General features: G+C 47.5%; 1 protein-coding gene across 1 annotated transcript in view; it reads left to right on the top strand.

The window, feature by feature from the left end:
• PTPRT (protein tyrosine phosphatase receptor type T) overlaps window positions 1–13,009 on the top strand; it is a gene marked incomplete at both ends in the record, with an annotated part of 1,086,576 nt that overhangs the window by 303,283 nt on the left and 770,284 nt on the right. The window contains 1 exon segment of the mRNA XM_082671082.1: window positions 4,028–4,153. Within this exon segment, the coding sequence (XP_082527208.1) occupies window positions 4,028–4,153 (126 nt within the window).

The raw sequence follows: 13,009 nt of genomic DNA, 5'->3' as shown, positions 1-13,009 counted from the left end.
AGCACTCAGCTCGGGGGCAGCTGAGCAGGCCATCTACCATTGGGTGGAGGAAGGGAGGTGAGGGGTGGACGACTGACCTGATCCAGGAGACTAGGGGCAAATGATTGATATGACCTTGCTTGGGATATGTAAGCTGGGATGCCCAGAGGTATAACTGAGCCCTCCTAAATCTTGTCTAGAACACAGCTGAGAATTGGATTAATTAGACCATTAAGTAAAATTTATTAATAACTTTTCCTTTGAGCTTCGACATATCTCTGTAAAAGTGTGTTTTGCATCACACCCTCAAGTGTATGTTTGTGCGGTTATCTTTCCCTGTCCTCTGCAAACCTTGTGAGGGTAAGAATCATATCTGTCAATCCTGTGCCCCTGCACAGACCTGTAAAAAACAAAAAACAAAAAACGTCATTAAATGTTTCTAGGATAATAAGCAGGGTAATGAATTCAAATGGGAAAGACACAACCACCTTGGAAGCACTTTATCTTCCTAACCCCCTCTCATCACCTTGTAAGTGAAAGGCTTGGTCCTTGGTTTCTGGGGAATACATTCTTTCTCTGGTCTATTAGAAAGAGCATGGGTTCTGTGGTTAGGTCACCATAGATTTACACTTGCCTCTGACACTTTCCTTCTGTGTTACCTGAGCAGGTCGTTTAACCCTTTAATGCATCAATTACCTTATACTTAAGTAGGGATAAAAATCTACTTCACAAGGTTGCGAGGATTAAGTGAAAGCAAAGGTGACAGTGTCCGTAATCAGTGCCTAGCTTATTGCCTGACATGGAGCAAATGCTCAAGAGAGCACGCTTCTTATATTAGTCAGGATGTGCAAGGCTCTGCTATGGTAATAACTAAGCCCTAAGATGTCAGTGGCATATTAAGACTAGAAAAGTCGGCATTTTGCTCCTGTTATGTTCAATGACAGTATTACCGGTCAGGCGACTGTCTGGGTGACACACCTCCAATGAATGTCTCAGGGATCTAGACATCTTTCTTCCTTTGATGGCATTGCCTTCAAGTACACCTTTGAAGGTCTTCACAGTGGGGTGAGAAGGATTGCTAGTAAGAGATTATTTTGGGGGGGCTAGTCTTGCACATGGTGAGTATCACTTTATTGCACATTTCCAAGGTTTACCACATGGTTTTCCCCAGATGCAAGGTGGCCTGAAAATACAGAGTTCTTGTGTGCCCAACAGAGAAGACCTCAACAGTTCGCCATGCACCTAGCGTCATCTTGGCCATGCTTTCTTTCTGTAGCCCTGGATGCTATCTCAGTTTAGGACGATTTGTCAGTTCTGCCCGTGAACACTTGAGATGCTGCAGGCTCCCCTCGCTTGCTAATTCCAGCACATCGGGATCTGGATGTTGTCAGTGGCTTTGACGTGGTTGGTTTATCTTCCACAGGCTGGGAGACAGGCTCCAGTGAGGCAGCGGTGGTGTAAGGATGGGAGGGTGGCCCTCTGAGCAATTGGAACTGTTGCTGCTGCTACTATTTTCTAAATTTTAAATGGAGTGTGTTGTGTTTTCGTCTCTGTGGCATTCACTGTGCTGTTCTGGTCAGAGAAGGTCTATAGAGGAAGTGATTTGGGGGAGGATATAGTTTGGAATTTTCAGGCAGGCAATATGGGGAAGAAGCTTTCTAGGTATTAGAAGTGATAAGTAAGTATGAGACTGGAAAGAGCAGGTGGAGCTTGGGGACCGCTGTGGGCTCACTGTTACTGGAACGTAGTTTGGTCTCTGTCTGGCATCCCATTCACATTTATGGGTTCATTCAATCAATGGATATTTCTTAAGCCCATCCTCTGTTCCAGTGCCATTCCCAGCCATTCTGAAGCTTACTGTCTAGTGGAAGCTGGTTGATTGCCTCTGTCCTTGCCTTTCAGAGGTCTCCCTTGTCCACTCTATCTGGGATGAAGTCTCCTCTGCTTTCTTCCCCTGACCTTTCCTCTTGTCTCTTGCCTCTGACACTTGGGACTTCCATTCTTGTCTGTTGACCCTTGTCCATCCACACTGGGCATTGCCCTTCTTCCCTTTGTTTCCCGAAGCACCAGGGACACAGGGCTGTTGTATGTCGCCAGCTCTCAGTGTGGAGTTGGATGTAGTGGAGGGACGTTACATCATAGGACAGGGAACTGTCTCCAATTCATGGTCAGAAAGGCTTCCTGGACCACATCAGCCTAGGGGTCCTCTCAGTCACCCCAACCGCATCCTTCATAGCACATACAGGAATGCAGTGTTACTTACTAGTTTGCCTGTTTACTGTCTGTCTGCCTCACTCATGCTAGTGATAGCATGCCTCTTTTGTAAACCACTGTATAGATAGCACCTTGTACTCTCCTGGATCTACCCTAAGAGCTCAATTAAATAATTGTGAATGAAAGAACGAATCAATGAAAGTAAACAGAAATTTTAGTTTCTACCAGTTCATCAGCCATTTCGCATCACAGGAGATTTCTCATTGGCTTACACCTTCTGTAGGTGTCTGCTTTACAATGTGTTTCTTGGATCTCTCTCTCTCCCTCTCCTTCCCTCTCTCTTTAGGTGTCTATACTGCAAATTCCTGTTGCTTTTTAGTGCAAAGCTATTTAATTCTCTCAACTCAAGCCCCAACCCTTGCACTACCAAAACAGGTCCAGCTCTCCTTTGCCCAGCCCAACTCTTCTGGGTTTCCATACTCTGCAAGAAAGGAAGTGGAGAGAGCTTTGCCATCATAGGTTTACTTCAGCAGTGTGTATCAGATCTGTCAACAGGCCTTCCACCAGCACTAAGCAGAGGAAATCCCAGGTCTGGGGGTAGAGAAGGGATTTTGTCCTTTGTTGCTAATGGAGACAATGGTGCGATATTACATGAGGCTGCAGACACAGGAAGGGGCTAGCAAGGGATGGTTTCTGTACGTGGAGCAGAACCATGCATATGGTTTGGATGTGTGATAGGGGAACCAATGGTTGTTTAGGGGAGGGAGATTGTGATGTGATGAGGTCTGAGCAGTAAAGAGACAAGAAAGGGCAGTGGGACTATGGACCCGCGTGTGAAACGCGGTCCTGGTGCTTTCTCTGTCCCTCTGTGCGTCCTGCCAGCTCACCCCGGAGTACTCTGCCTCTTGCTCTGTGCTCATGGAGACGCTCCTGAACTTTAGAGTCCTGATTAGTTCTCCTCTTCCTCTTCCCCTCCCCCTTCCAGCATATAGTCACCTCCTGCTTCTCTGGAGAGACCAGCATTTCCTAGTTGGAGCCCCAATTCCATGCCACACATCTCCCTTAATGTCACCTGGAGGGGACTTAGAGCCCATAGCATATGCTCAGCAAAATCCAGCTTACACAACTCATTGCAAAGTGGTGGGTGATGGACGGCTTGGACTTTTAGGGAGAAGCTTTAAATACTGTCAGCCTTGACTGTATTATCTCCCAGGTGCATGATTGTCTAATTCTCTACACATTTGATTTTTACTCCACGAAAACTTCTTTTATAGGGAAGGAGGTGGGTGTTGAGAATTTATTCTGTGCCAGTTTTTGTATGTTTTTCCATTTAATCCTCCTGATATTTCTGTCAAGTGGATCTTTCCCTCCATATTCCAGGTGAGGAAACTGAGACACAGATGGCGGAGCATCTGGTCCAAGCTGACCCAGCTTTGCAAAGCTGAGATTCGTGTCTGGTTTTTCAAGACTCTGAAGCTAGTGCTTGCTCTGCAGCCTTGCAGCATCTCTCCATGTTGGAGGAAGCAATTACAGAGGCATGCCCTGGCATTCATTTTTCCTGCTGAGAATGAGACATTGCTGTTTACTTTCTCAGGAAGGAAGATTGAAATCAATGTAACTAGCCTTATTAACTTTTTTAAATAGGGGGCCTGCAGATGCCAATGTCTTTCTTGAGAGCGCCAAAGCAAATATAAAAATCCAATTTGCTTGCCTGAAAAAAAATCTCCTCCAGAGTTTAAAATTCAAAGCTGTAAATGAAGAGCTGATGAGACGGGGGTAACGAACCAAGCCCCAGACACAAGGGTATATTTACTCACGTCTCTTTTGTCTGCAGGTGGCTGTTCCTTTGATGACCACTACAGCAACTGTGGTTACAGCGTGGCCCTGGGGACCAATGGGTTTACCTGGGAGCAGATTAACACGTGGGAGAAACCAATGTTGGACCCAGCGGTGCCTACAGGTACGTGACCAACTGTGTTTGAGGCTCTGTTGGGGGTGGTAGCTTTTATGATGACTCATGGGGAAGAACTTCCTTCTGGATCAAGCTGTTGGGGAGGGCAGTAGATAACTTTGTTGGTAATAAGTTCCCCATCCCCAGAGGTATGCAGACCAAGGCTGGGTGAATTCTTAAGCATATGGACGAAGTCATATGTCATCTGGATTCAGGACATTTTAGGATTTCTTTTAGCTTTGAGATTCTAAGGTTTAGCTACCAGTGGGGCATCACTGAGTTTTGTCTGGGAGGCTGATAGTAGTGGGATTTGGGGGGAAGAAAGCTTCTCAAGAATTTGAGGTCACTGTTTTCCTTCTGGGCCACACAGACATAGCTTGTATATATGTAAGGGAACCGCTACAGTCCAAATATTACTCATAAAGTTTTTGTCCCGACATTCTGAATGCCAAGTTTATCCTTCACCAGTGGGACTGAAGGCCTAATATACATTCCTGATGAATACCTGCGTGATGTAGGCCTATGAGAGTCACAGCCAATGTATTCTAGGGGAGATACACCTGGAGGAGGTACCTTTCTGTTCTGTTTGGCCTTTCAGAGGATTGGATGACGCCCACCCACATTGGGGAGTACTGTTTGCTTTATTCAATTCTCCAGTTCAAACGCTAATCAAGTCTGGAAACACCCTCATAGACACACCCAGAAATAATGCCAGGTATAAATACCAGCTATTTGGGCATCCATTAGCCCAGTCAAGTTGACACACAAAATTAACCATCACACCACGGATGGCCTCAACTCTCCCCATGACTTCAGTTGCCATCAGACATCTCTTAGGAACTCGTGTACACAGCCCACTGCCCGGATGCCTTGTCCTCCCAGCTGCTCTGAGACACAGCTTTGCCAGGATGTCATTAAGCTGGAGAGAGATGCTCAGAGATGTCTAGGTGAGGGTGTGGCCCGTGTGACCTTATTGACTCTGAGTTTGGCCCCAAAGCAGGAGGCTACTGGATGGCTCTATCTAGTTCCTATTAAGGGCATCCGTTGTTTGTGTACGTTTCTCCCGAGTATAGACACAGCCCCAGGTACCGTAAAGCTGCGACATGGTACGAAATTGAGCTTTTCAGATCTGGTGGGATCTTGCTTGACCTGAGTGCGCAGAGTCATCAACAGCTACACGTGCCCATTAGTAAGGTGACCATGGGACAACCTCTATGCCTGTTGTCCCATCGTAGTTTTTTTAAAATGCTGACTTTACTTTCAAAAATGTCTTGGTTTACGTGATAGAATCACTTTTTCCATTGGAAACCCCAGGCGTGCAGTGCACCTCTGCTGAAGGCTACCTACCGCATCTGCTGTTCTCTGTGTGGCCAGCTTTGATGTTGGCCAAATAACTTCAGATCTTCTAGTGCATGTGTGTGCGTGGCGTGTGTGTGTGCGTGTGCGTGGTGTGTGTGTATTTGCACGCACACATAGGCTCTTTCGGCTCATCTTTAGCCCACTGGATGCCCTGTGGGGTCATGCAGACTCTCCAAACTCAACATCTCCCAAACTGAAGTCCTGATTCATCTCCATCTACTCAAGCTCTAATGCTCCTTGTCTCAAAAGGCCACTTCCTCACTCGTGCTGATTCAGAAACCCAGGGGTCACGCTTCTCTCTGACCTCTCCCCTCTCCCCTCTCCTTGTCAATCACTCCGTCCTGCCCCTTTACCTCCTGAGCCCATCGCAGGTCTGCTCACGCCTCTCTATCTCTGCCGCCGCTGCCCCGGTGCCACGCGCCGTCTCCTCTCGCCTGGGTCACTGGAAGCCTTTCACGCAGACTTCTCGGCTTCCTCTTCTGACTTTTACCCACTCTGCACAGAAGCCAGAGATTGTTCTAGAACGTAGGCCCGTTCACATTATCTCTCCCTCTCATTATCATTATCGTTCTCTCTCCCAGCTTCTGCCTAGAATCTTTTGGAGGCTTTCCTCTGGCTCTGAGAGAGGAGACCAGTGCCCTGCTGTAGCCTCCGAGGGGTCCAGCCCCCCACATCCCAGTTCCCCCCGTGTTCACTTCACACTGGCTTGTCTCAGTTGCCAGAATGCTCCAGACCCTTTCCTGCCTCAGGAACTCACGCGAGACTGGCACTCTCCGTAGAACTTTCACCTCCACCCCGTTCTCTTGTACGTCCCCTTCGTATCTCAGCTCTTGCATCTCTTCCTTAGGCCGGTGCTCCCCAGATGCTCCAGTCTGGGTCTGCTCTCTCTGTAAATGTCCCCCATTGCACCCTGCTCTTTTCCTCGGGAACACGCATCACTGATGTTACTTGTTCAGTGTACACTGTATCGCCAGATGAGAAGTTCTGTGGGAACAAGGACCACGGCAGTCTTGTTCCTGGACTATCTTTAGTGCTCCATTCAGTGCGTCACACACAGTATGTACGAAATACCATTTTGTTGGATGGATGCATGGATGAATGGGCAAATAGTCTTTATCAAGTGTTTCTTTAATGAAGAAATGTCTGATAAATGTTATTAAATGCCTTTGGGCCCTTTATTAGAGCACATTTTAAATCTCTGCTACCATCCTTCCATTTTACAGATCAGAAAACCAAGGTTCCCGGCAGCCACGTGACATTGCTGCTTTTCCCACCATGCCACTTTCGCTCTTGGAAGGAGCAACCCTTGCTCCTAATCTTAATTTTCTCAGACCCTTATTATGGCACAGTGGCATTTCATAAATATTGGAGTGGACTAATACAATCTTCTGAGCTTTTCTAAATAGAGGCATTTGATGATGATTACTGAAATTATTCTGTTGTGATGCACCTGTGGGTTGCAGCAGCTCCGTGTACTTCTTAGGCAGAGAGCCATGAAAGTGAATTTGGATTAGGTGAAATTGTTTGTTCTTCTCATGGGCAAAGGCTGAAATCTTCCTCTTCCTTCTGTAAAACCAGCAGTTTCCATCCTTTTGGAAATCTAGTGTGACTCTATGTATTCATATGTCCCACAACCTTTTACTGAGCCCCTCCCATGTGTCAGGCTCAGTGCTAGGCTCTGGGTCAGTCAGCCTCTGCCCTTTGGGCACTTCCGCTGGTCCAAAGGATGAACCCTAAACTCCTCACCACGGCCTGCAAGGTCCTGCATGATCTGGTGTCTTCTCTGAGCCCCTTTTCTCCTCTCTCAAAACGTTCCAGACACACTGGTCATGTTTCAGTTCCCTGGGCATGTCCGAGTCTTTCCTGGCTCAGGACCTTTGCACGTGCCGTACCCTCTCGCTGCAGTCATTTTCTCTACTCTTCAGTTGCCTGGTTTTGTCAGGTCTCAGCATCACTCCTTCTCAGGGAGATGTGCCTCACTGTTCCGTCTAATGAAAGACTCCCTCGATGTTCTCACTCATAGCGTCCTGTTCTTCGCTTTCAAAGTCCTCATCATCGACTTGTTACAGGCCAGCTTATTCCAATCCTGCACCGTAGCTGACTGACCCTGGGCCTTAATCCCTCTGCCTCAGTTTCTTCATCGTTAATGTGGGAACCACTGTGAGAGTTAAATGGGCTGATGCCTGTGTGAGTGTGACGTGTCTGCACATAGTAGGGCTTCATCAGTGCTGGTTCTCTTAAGTTCTTTCCTGGTTCTTACAGTCTCTGGGACTGTAAGTCTAAGTCCACCTTGGAACCTTGCCCCTTTTTCATACCCAGGATACATTGCTACCCCGAGGGAGAACACCTCTTCCATCTTGAGTCTGTTAATTCAGTGCTAGACACAGCCCCTCATCCCACTCTTTTTCCTCATCCCTCTCCATGGGAAAAGCCCTCAGGCTAACATTCCAGGCTTCAGCCCTGGTTTTGCCCCCACCTCACCTTTACTGGGGCTGTCGCAGAGGATGGGGGTTACTGCACCCACAGACCCTCTCCCTAAGCCTCCATCTCGCCCAGGGAACTAACTGGAGCTGCCACTGGTTCTCAGCTCTGCCTTCTCCAACCTTGGCATGAGTGTCCACATGTCCACCCTGAGGTCCAGCCCAGGGCCCAGCAGGAGGGTCGCTGGGGGTGCTGAGGGGAGATGGAAGTGCTGTCAGTGTTCTTTTAGAGGGATTGAAGCCAGAGGAAGTGGGGCTGGGACGTTTACTTCTCTTTTTCCTTCTGATGCTTGTAGGACATTAAGTGTCAGACTGAACCTCAAGCTGCAAACCCAAGTGCACAAGAACTGAGGCATTTACATCAACCCTGAGCCTCCAGGGCGTGAGCCATTACATCGTAGCCTTTATTGGGCCTCCCCTTTCCCTAGGGCTTTACTGACATCCTGGGACTTAAGCAGGTCATTGTGGTTTCCTCTGAGAAGCCCGCTGTCACATTCCTTGTAGTCCCTTTGGGGCTAATAATTCTGCTTCTTCTTCCCGAGGCTTGGAGCCCTTCTCCTGAGTTGAGCCAGCCCAGGTGCATCACCCAGCATCCCTTTTGGGGTCTGTTCCCTCCACGAGTACCATCATCCAGCAGTTTGGGTCAAACAAATCCATTCCTTTCCTCCTCCCAGTGTAGGAACTTCTCCCCTCTCCTTCCTAGCCTTCAAAACCACACCCATGTTAGGCCAGCCCTTCTGGGACTCACAGTATCATCTGTTTAGTAAGTTTAGACCTTAAAAAAAAAAAATAAAAAAACAAAGAAAGGAAGAAGGAACCCTTGACTTCAAGCAGCTTCTTCTCTCCATCCTGTACAAGTCTCTAGAGCAGAGAAATACAAAGAGCCCAGTTAGTCACCTGATTGGAAAGGGCAGGTGTTGGGAAAAATCCAGAGTAAACATATACACGTACAGACAGGAATATTTCCGCCAATCAGCCTGCCGTGGAAGCAGGCACAGATCCAGAACGGTGCTGGCTTTTCCTTCATGCCACTGGCCCCTTGGCCGCGTGTTTCTGCTTTGCTCTAACTGCTGATATGTATAGAGAGAAGGTTGAGGTCTGTTATGGGTTGAAATTTGTCCTGCAAAGAGATAAGTGAAGGTCCTGGTCTTGGCATCTGTGAATATGATTGTATTTGGAAATAGGGTCTTTGCTGATATAATCGGGCAAAGACGAGGTCAGGCTGGTTATCTCGAGCCCTCATAGGGTGTTACTGGTGGCGGAGAAGCGACACACAGACACACAGGGGAAAAGAACCATGTGAAGCCAGAGGCAGAGATTGGAGCGATGCGTTTACATGCCAAGAAAAGCCAAGGATTGCCAGCAGACGCCAGAAACCAGAAGAGGCAAGGAAGGATCCTTCCTAGAGCCTCTGGGGGGGTGTAATTCCCTGCCAACGCTTTGGTTTCAGACTCCTGGACTCCAGAACTGTGAAAGAACAAGTGTCTGTTGTCTTAAGCCACCCAGTTTGTGGTAATTTGTCACGGCAGCCCTGGGAAACGATTCCTGGGTCAATTACACATCAGTACCCTGACCCCGTCACCTTTTCTACATTAGAACTCACACCCGTGTGCTGTCAGTATTGGAGCTTTCGCTTTCTTTTAAGACAACTGGCATTCACTGTGTGATCACTCTAACCAAGAATGGGCTTAGGCGTTTTCCTACACAGTTCGTCTAACGTGCCACCATCCCGTAAGTTCAGAGATATTGTCTCCTCTTTATTTTTGAGAAAACCAAGCCCCAGAGAGAGAGAAATTACATATGAAAGGAGCCAGGCTTCAACCCCCAGGATAGAGAAATATATATTGTATACGTGGTGCTGCCGTCAACTAAACATCTTTTAAGTTATTTCTTACAGTCATGATTTACGATGGCAAAAATAATGCATATTCATTGTAGAGAATATGCACGTAGGGATTGCTATAAAGAACAAAAGTCATATGTGCACACGAACTTACATAAATATCTATTTTTCTATTTAGTGCTATTTTTAAGAATTTTCCCATGGCATTATGTATTCCTCAAAAGCATGCTTTGCAAAGGCTTCATAGTTTTCCATTCCAGTGACTGTTCTATGGTTTGTTTAACCACCACGTTGTTGCATGTTTAAGTTCCTTCCACTGAGTCCTCGGTCACATTGCAGTGACTGTTCTTTTACGTAGATCTCTGTGCTCCTCTCCAACAGAAGTTACCAAATTTGCTTTACATATTTTTCTGTAGTTCTGTACTCCCTTGTGTACCGAACACAGAGTGGTTATGTTTATTTTTGAGATCTGGAAGAAGAATATCATTCACATGTCAAACATGGAATCCTGGAAATTTGCCCGTGAGTCAATATTGGGAAAACGCTTTGTGAATTCTGAAGCCCTAAACACAAGTCAGGAACCGGTGATGGTCCCCTGAGTGCACTGCGTTATGGCTCTTAGCACAGTGGACGGAGACCTTCTGGGGATGAGCAGGAGTTACGTTCTAAATAGTAATCAATCAGAGCAGTCCAAGCGCTGACCAGGCAAGGTGGACGTCAGCTGTACAAAGCAGGATGGGCTCTCCAGGGCCAACTAGAAGAGAAGCCAGCCTCTTCACAGCCTCTTCACAGTCTGTGTGCTGACCTACTTCGGTTCTCCTTACAGGCTGGGGCCCCATCTTATCTGCACGTAACTCCAGTGCCTGGGATGTAAGAGGTAGCGGTGAATGCTTGTTAAATGACCTGCTCTTATTAATAATTGAACATTCTCCTGATACGACGCCAGCATCTATCTCCAGCCTCGGCCCCCTCTCCTGCCCTCTCCTCTTACGTTTCCCCTTCTACATAATCACAGGAGAGAAGCCTTCATGCTTTTGTTTTGGGAGTCCTGCCTCCAACCCTGCTTCTTGATTTGGGGACTCTCTCATTGTGTGGAATCTTGGTGGAGTGTGGGGCTTGCCGCCATGTGAAATTGCCAGATACTTACCACCCCCAGCAGCCTGGGCGTGGCTGGACATGTGACCTGGACCCAGCCAGTTAGACCCTCCTGCCCAGGACTTATCATCTGAGGGTGGGGGGTGAGTCAGCAGCCAGAGGCTTGTGTAGCAGGTGTGTCCAGTGGAGGGGTGGCATCTGTACCACAAGAGGTTGTCCTAAAAGAGGTCACTCAACTGCCTGTTTCTTGGTCCCCCGGAACTACCTTAGTTTCTGTTCTTTTTCAAGCTGTCCTCCAGCTCTCTCTTCATGATGAGTTTCCCAATATTCTTCCAGAACATTCCTATTTTTGAGACAGATCGTCATCGTTTTTTCTTGTTTTCAACCACAAACCCTGAAGGCCACCCCATCATGCCTGTGGCTCGAGGGTACCTCCTGTTCCCCTTCTTTTTATTGATAGAGGATGTCACCTCCTCCAGGGGGCTTTCCCTGACTGCTCTGTGCTTCTGTGGCTGAGTTTATGGCACGTTTTCTCTGATTCATCACTGAGGCTGTGAGCCACTTGAGGGCATGGGCCGCCTCTCATTGCTGAATTCCTTGGGCCCTGCGTGGGGCTTAGAACAGGGCAGTTGGTCCGTATATGGACTAAATTGCCATTAGGATTATTAGTATTAGGAAAGTCAAGAGAGAAATGATGTCTGGAAACAGGGGAGAACCCGGAGAGGCGGCTTCTTTCTTTGGCATTTTCACAGGACACGGGGCATCTGTGGCTCTCACATCCTGAGTGCCTCCCTTCAGCTTGACGAGGCTGGGGACTGGCTGGTCAGGGCTCTTCTGATCTAGAGTTGATTCTTGGGGAAAATAAAGGGACCCTAGGGATTACCTCTTCTTCACTCTGGGGCCTGATCTACTCTCACAGATGTGTAGATTGACTTATAACCCATGTAAGAGGCTCTCCAGTGGAAAAATGTGACTCATCCAAAATCTGACCTACTGTTTCTTTAATGTTGTGCTTACATTAAAATGATCTGGAAGCATAGGCCCCTAAGTGTCCTTAATCACTCCTGATGGTATTGATTGGCTTAAAGCTATAAGCTCTTATGTTCCCATTTAGTCACTGTGGGATCAATACATTTTTTTCCCCCTTTAGTGATAAAATATTATATATTCATTCTTAAAGAAATGCTGAGTTTGCACATATAAATTAATTCTCTCCACCCCCATCTTTTTTTTTTTTTTTTTTTTTTTTTTGCGGTACGTGGGCCTCTCACTGTTGTGGCCTCTCCCGTTGTGGAGCACAGGCTCCGGACGCGCAGGCTCAGCGGCCATGGCTCACGGGCCCGTATGTGGGATCTTCCCGGACCGGCGCACGAACCCATGTCCCCTGCATCGGCAGGCGGACTCTCAACCACTGCGCCATCAGGGAAGCCCTCCACCCCCATCTTTGTTCTCTCAGAATATCACTATGGACAAATTGATGTGTATTGGGGTGGGGGGAGGGAGAGAGAGAGAGAAAGGGAGAGGGAGCCAGGGAGGGGGAGGGGAAGGAGAAAAGAAAGGAGGGAGGGAGGGAGTCAGAGAGCATATATGTATGCGGTAATAGTAACAATAATGGTAGGAAAGAGATATTTATATAGTACTTACTGTGTGGCAGGTACTCTCCTAAACACTTTAAATATAGTAGCTTATTTAATCCTTGTCATACTCCTCCGATGTAGATATTATGATCTGCATTTTACAAATTAGGGAACTGGAGGCACACAAAACTTGAAGGACTTGCCCAAGTTCATAGTTAGCTTATGATGAAGCCAGGGTTTGCCTGTAGGCAGTGTGGCTTCCAACTTTGTGGTTCCTGCAATCACCTTACTCTGGTGCCTCCTTAGAATGCAGGTCACGAGGAGGATCGTGGTTCCCAGACAGCTGGGTCATCGGTCACTTTTCAGACCACTGTGTTCAGATCTAGCTTTCACCTTCCAGGGCTGCATGGTATCCCATTGGATGGATGCCCCATGGTTTATGGAACTGACACACAAGCAATGGCAATGGGAGAACAAAACAAAAGGCAAAGTATACCCCAAATGCTCAAGT

Source organism: Grampus griseus (genome assembly GCF_964374135.1).
Source record: "Grampus griseus genome assembly, chromosome: 14".
Lineage (NCBI taxonomy): Eukaryota > Metazoa > Chordata > Mammalia > Artiodactyla > Delphinidae > Grampus > Grampus griseus.
This window is presented reverse-complemented; position numbering and strand designations above follow the sequence as displayed.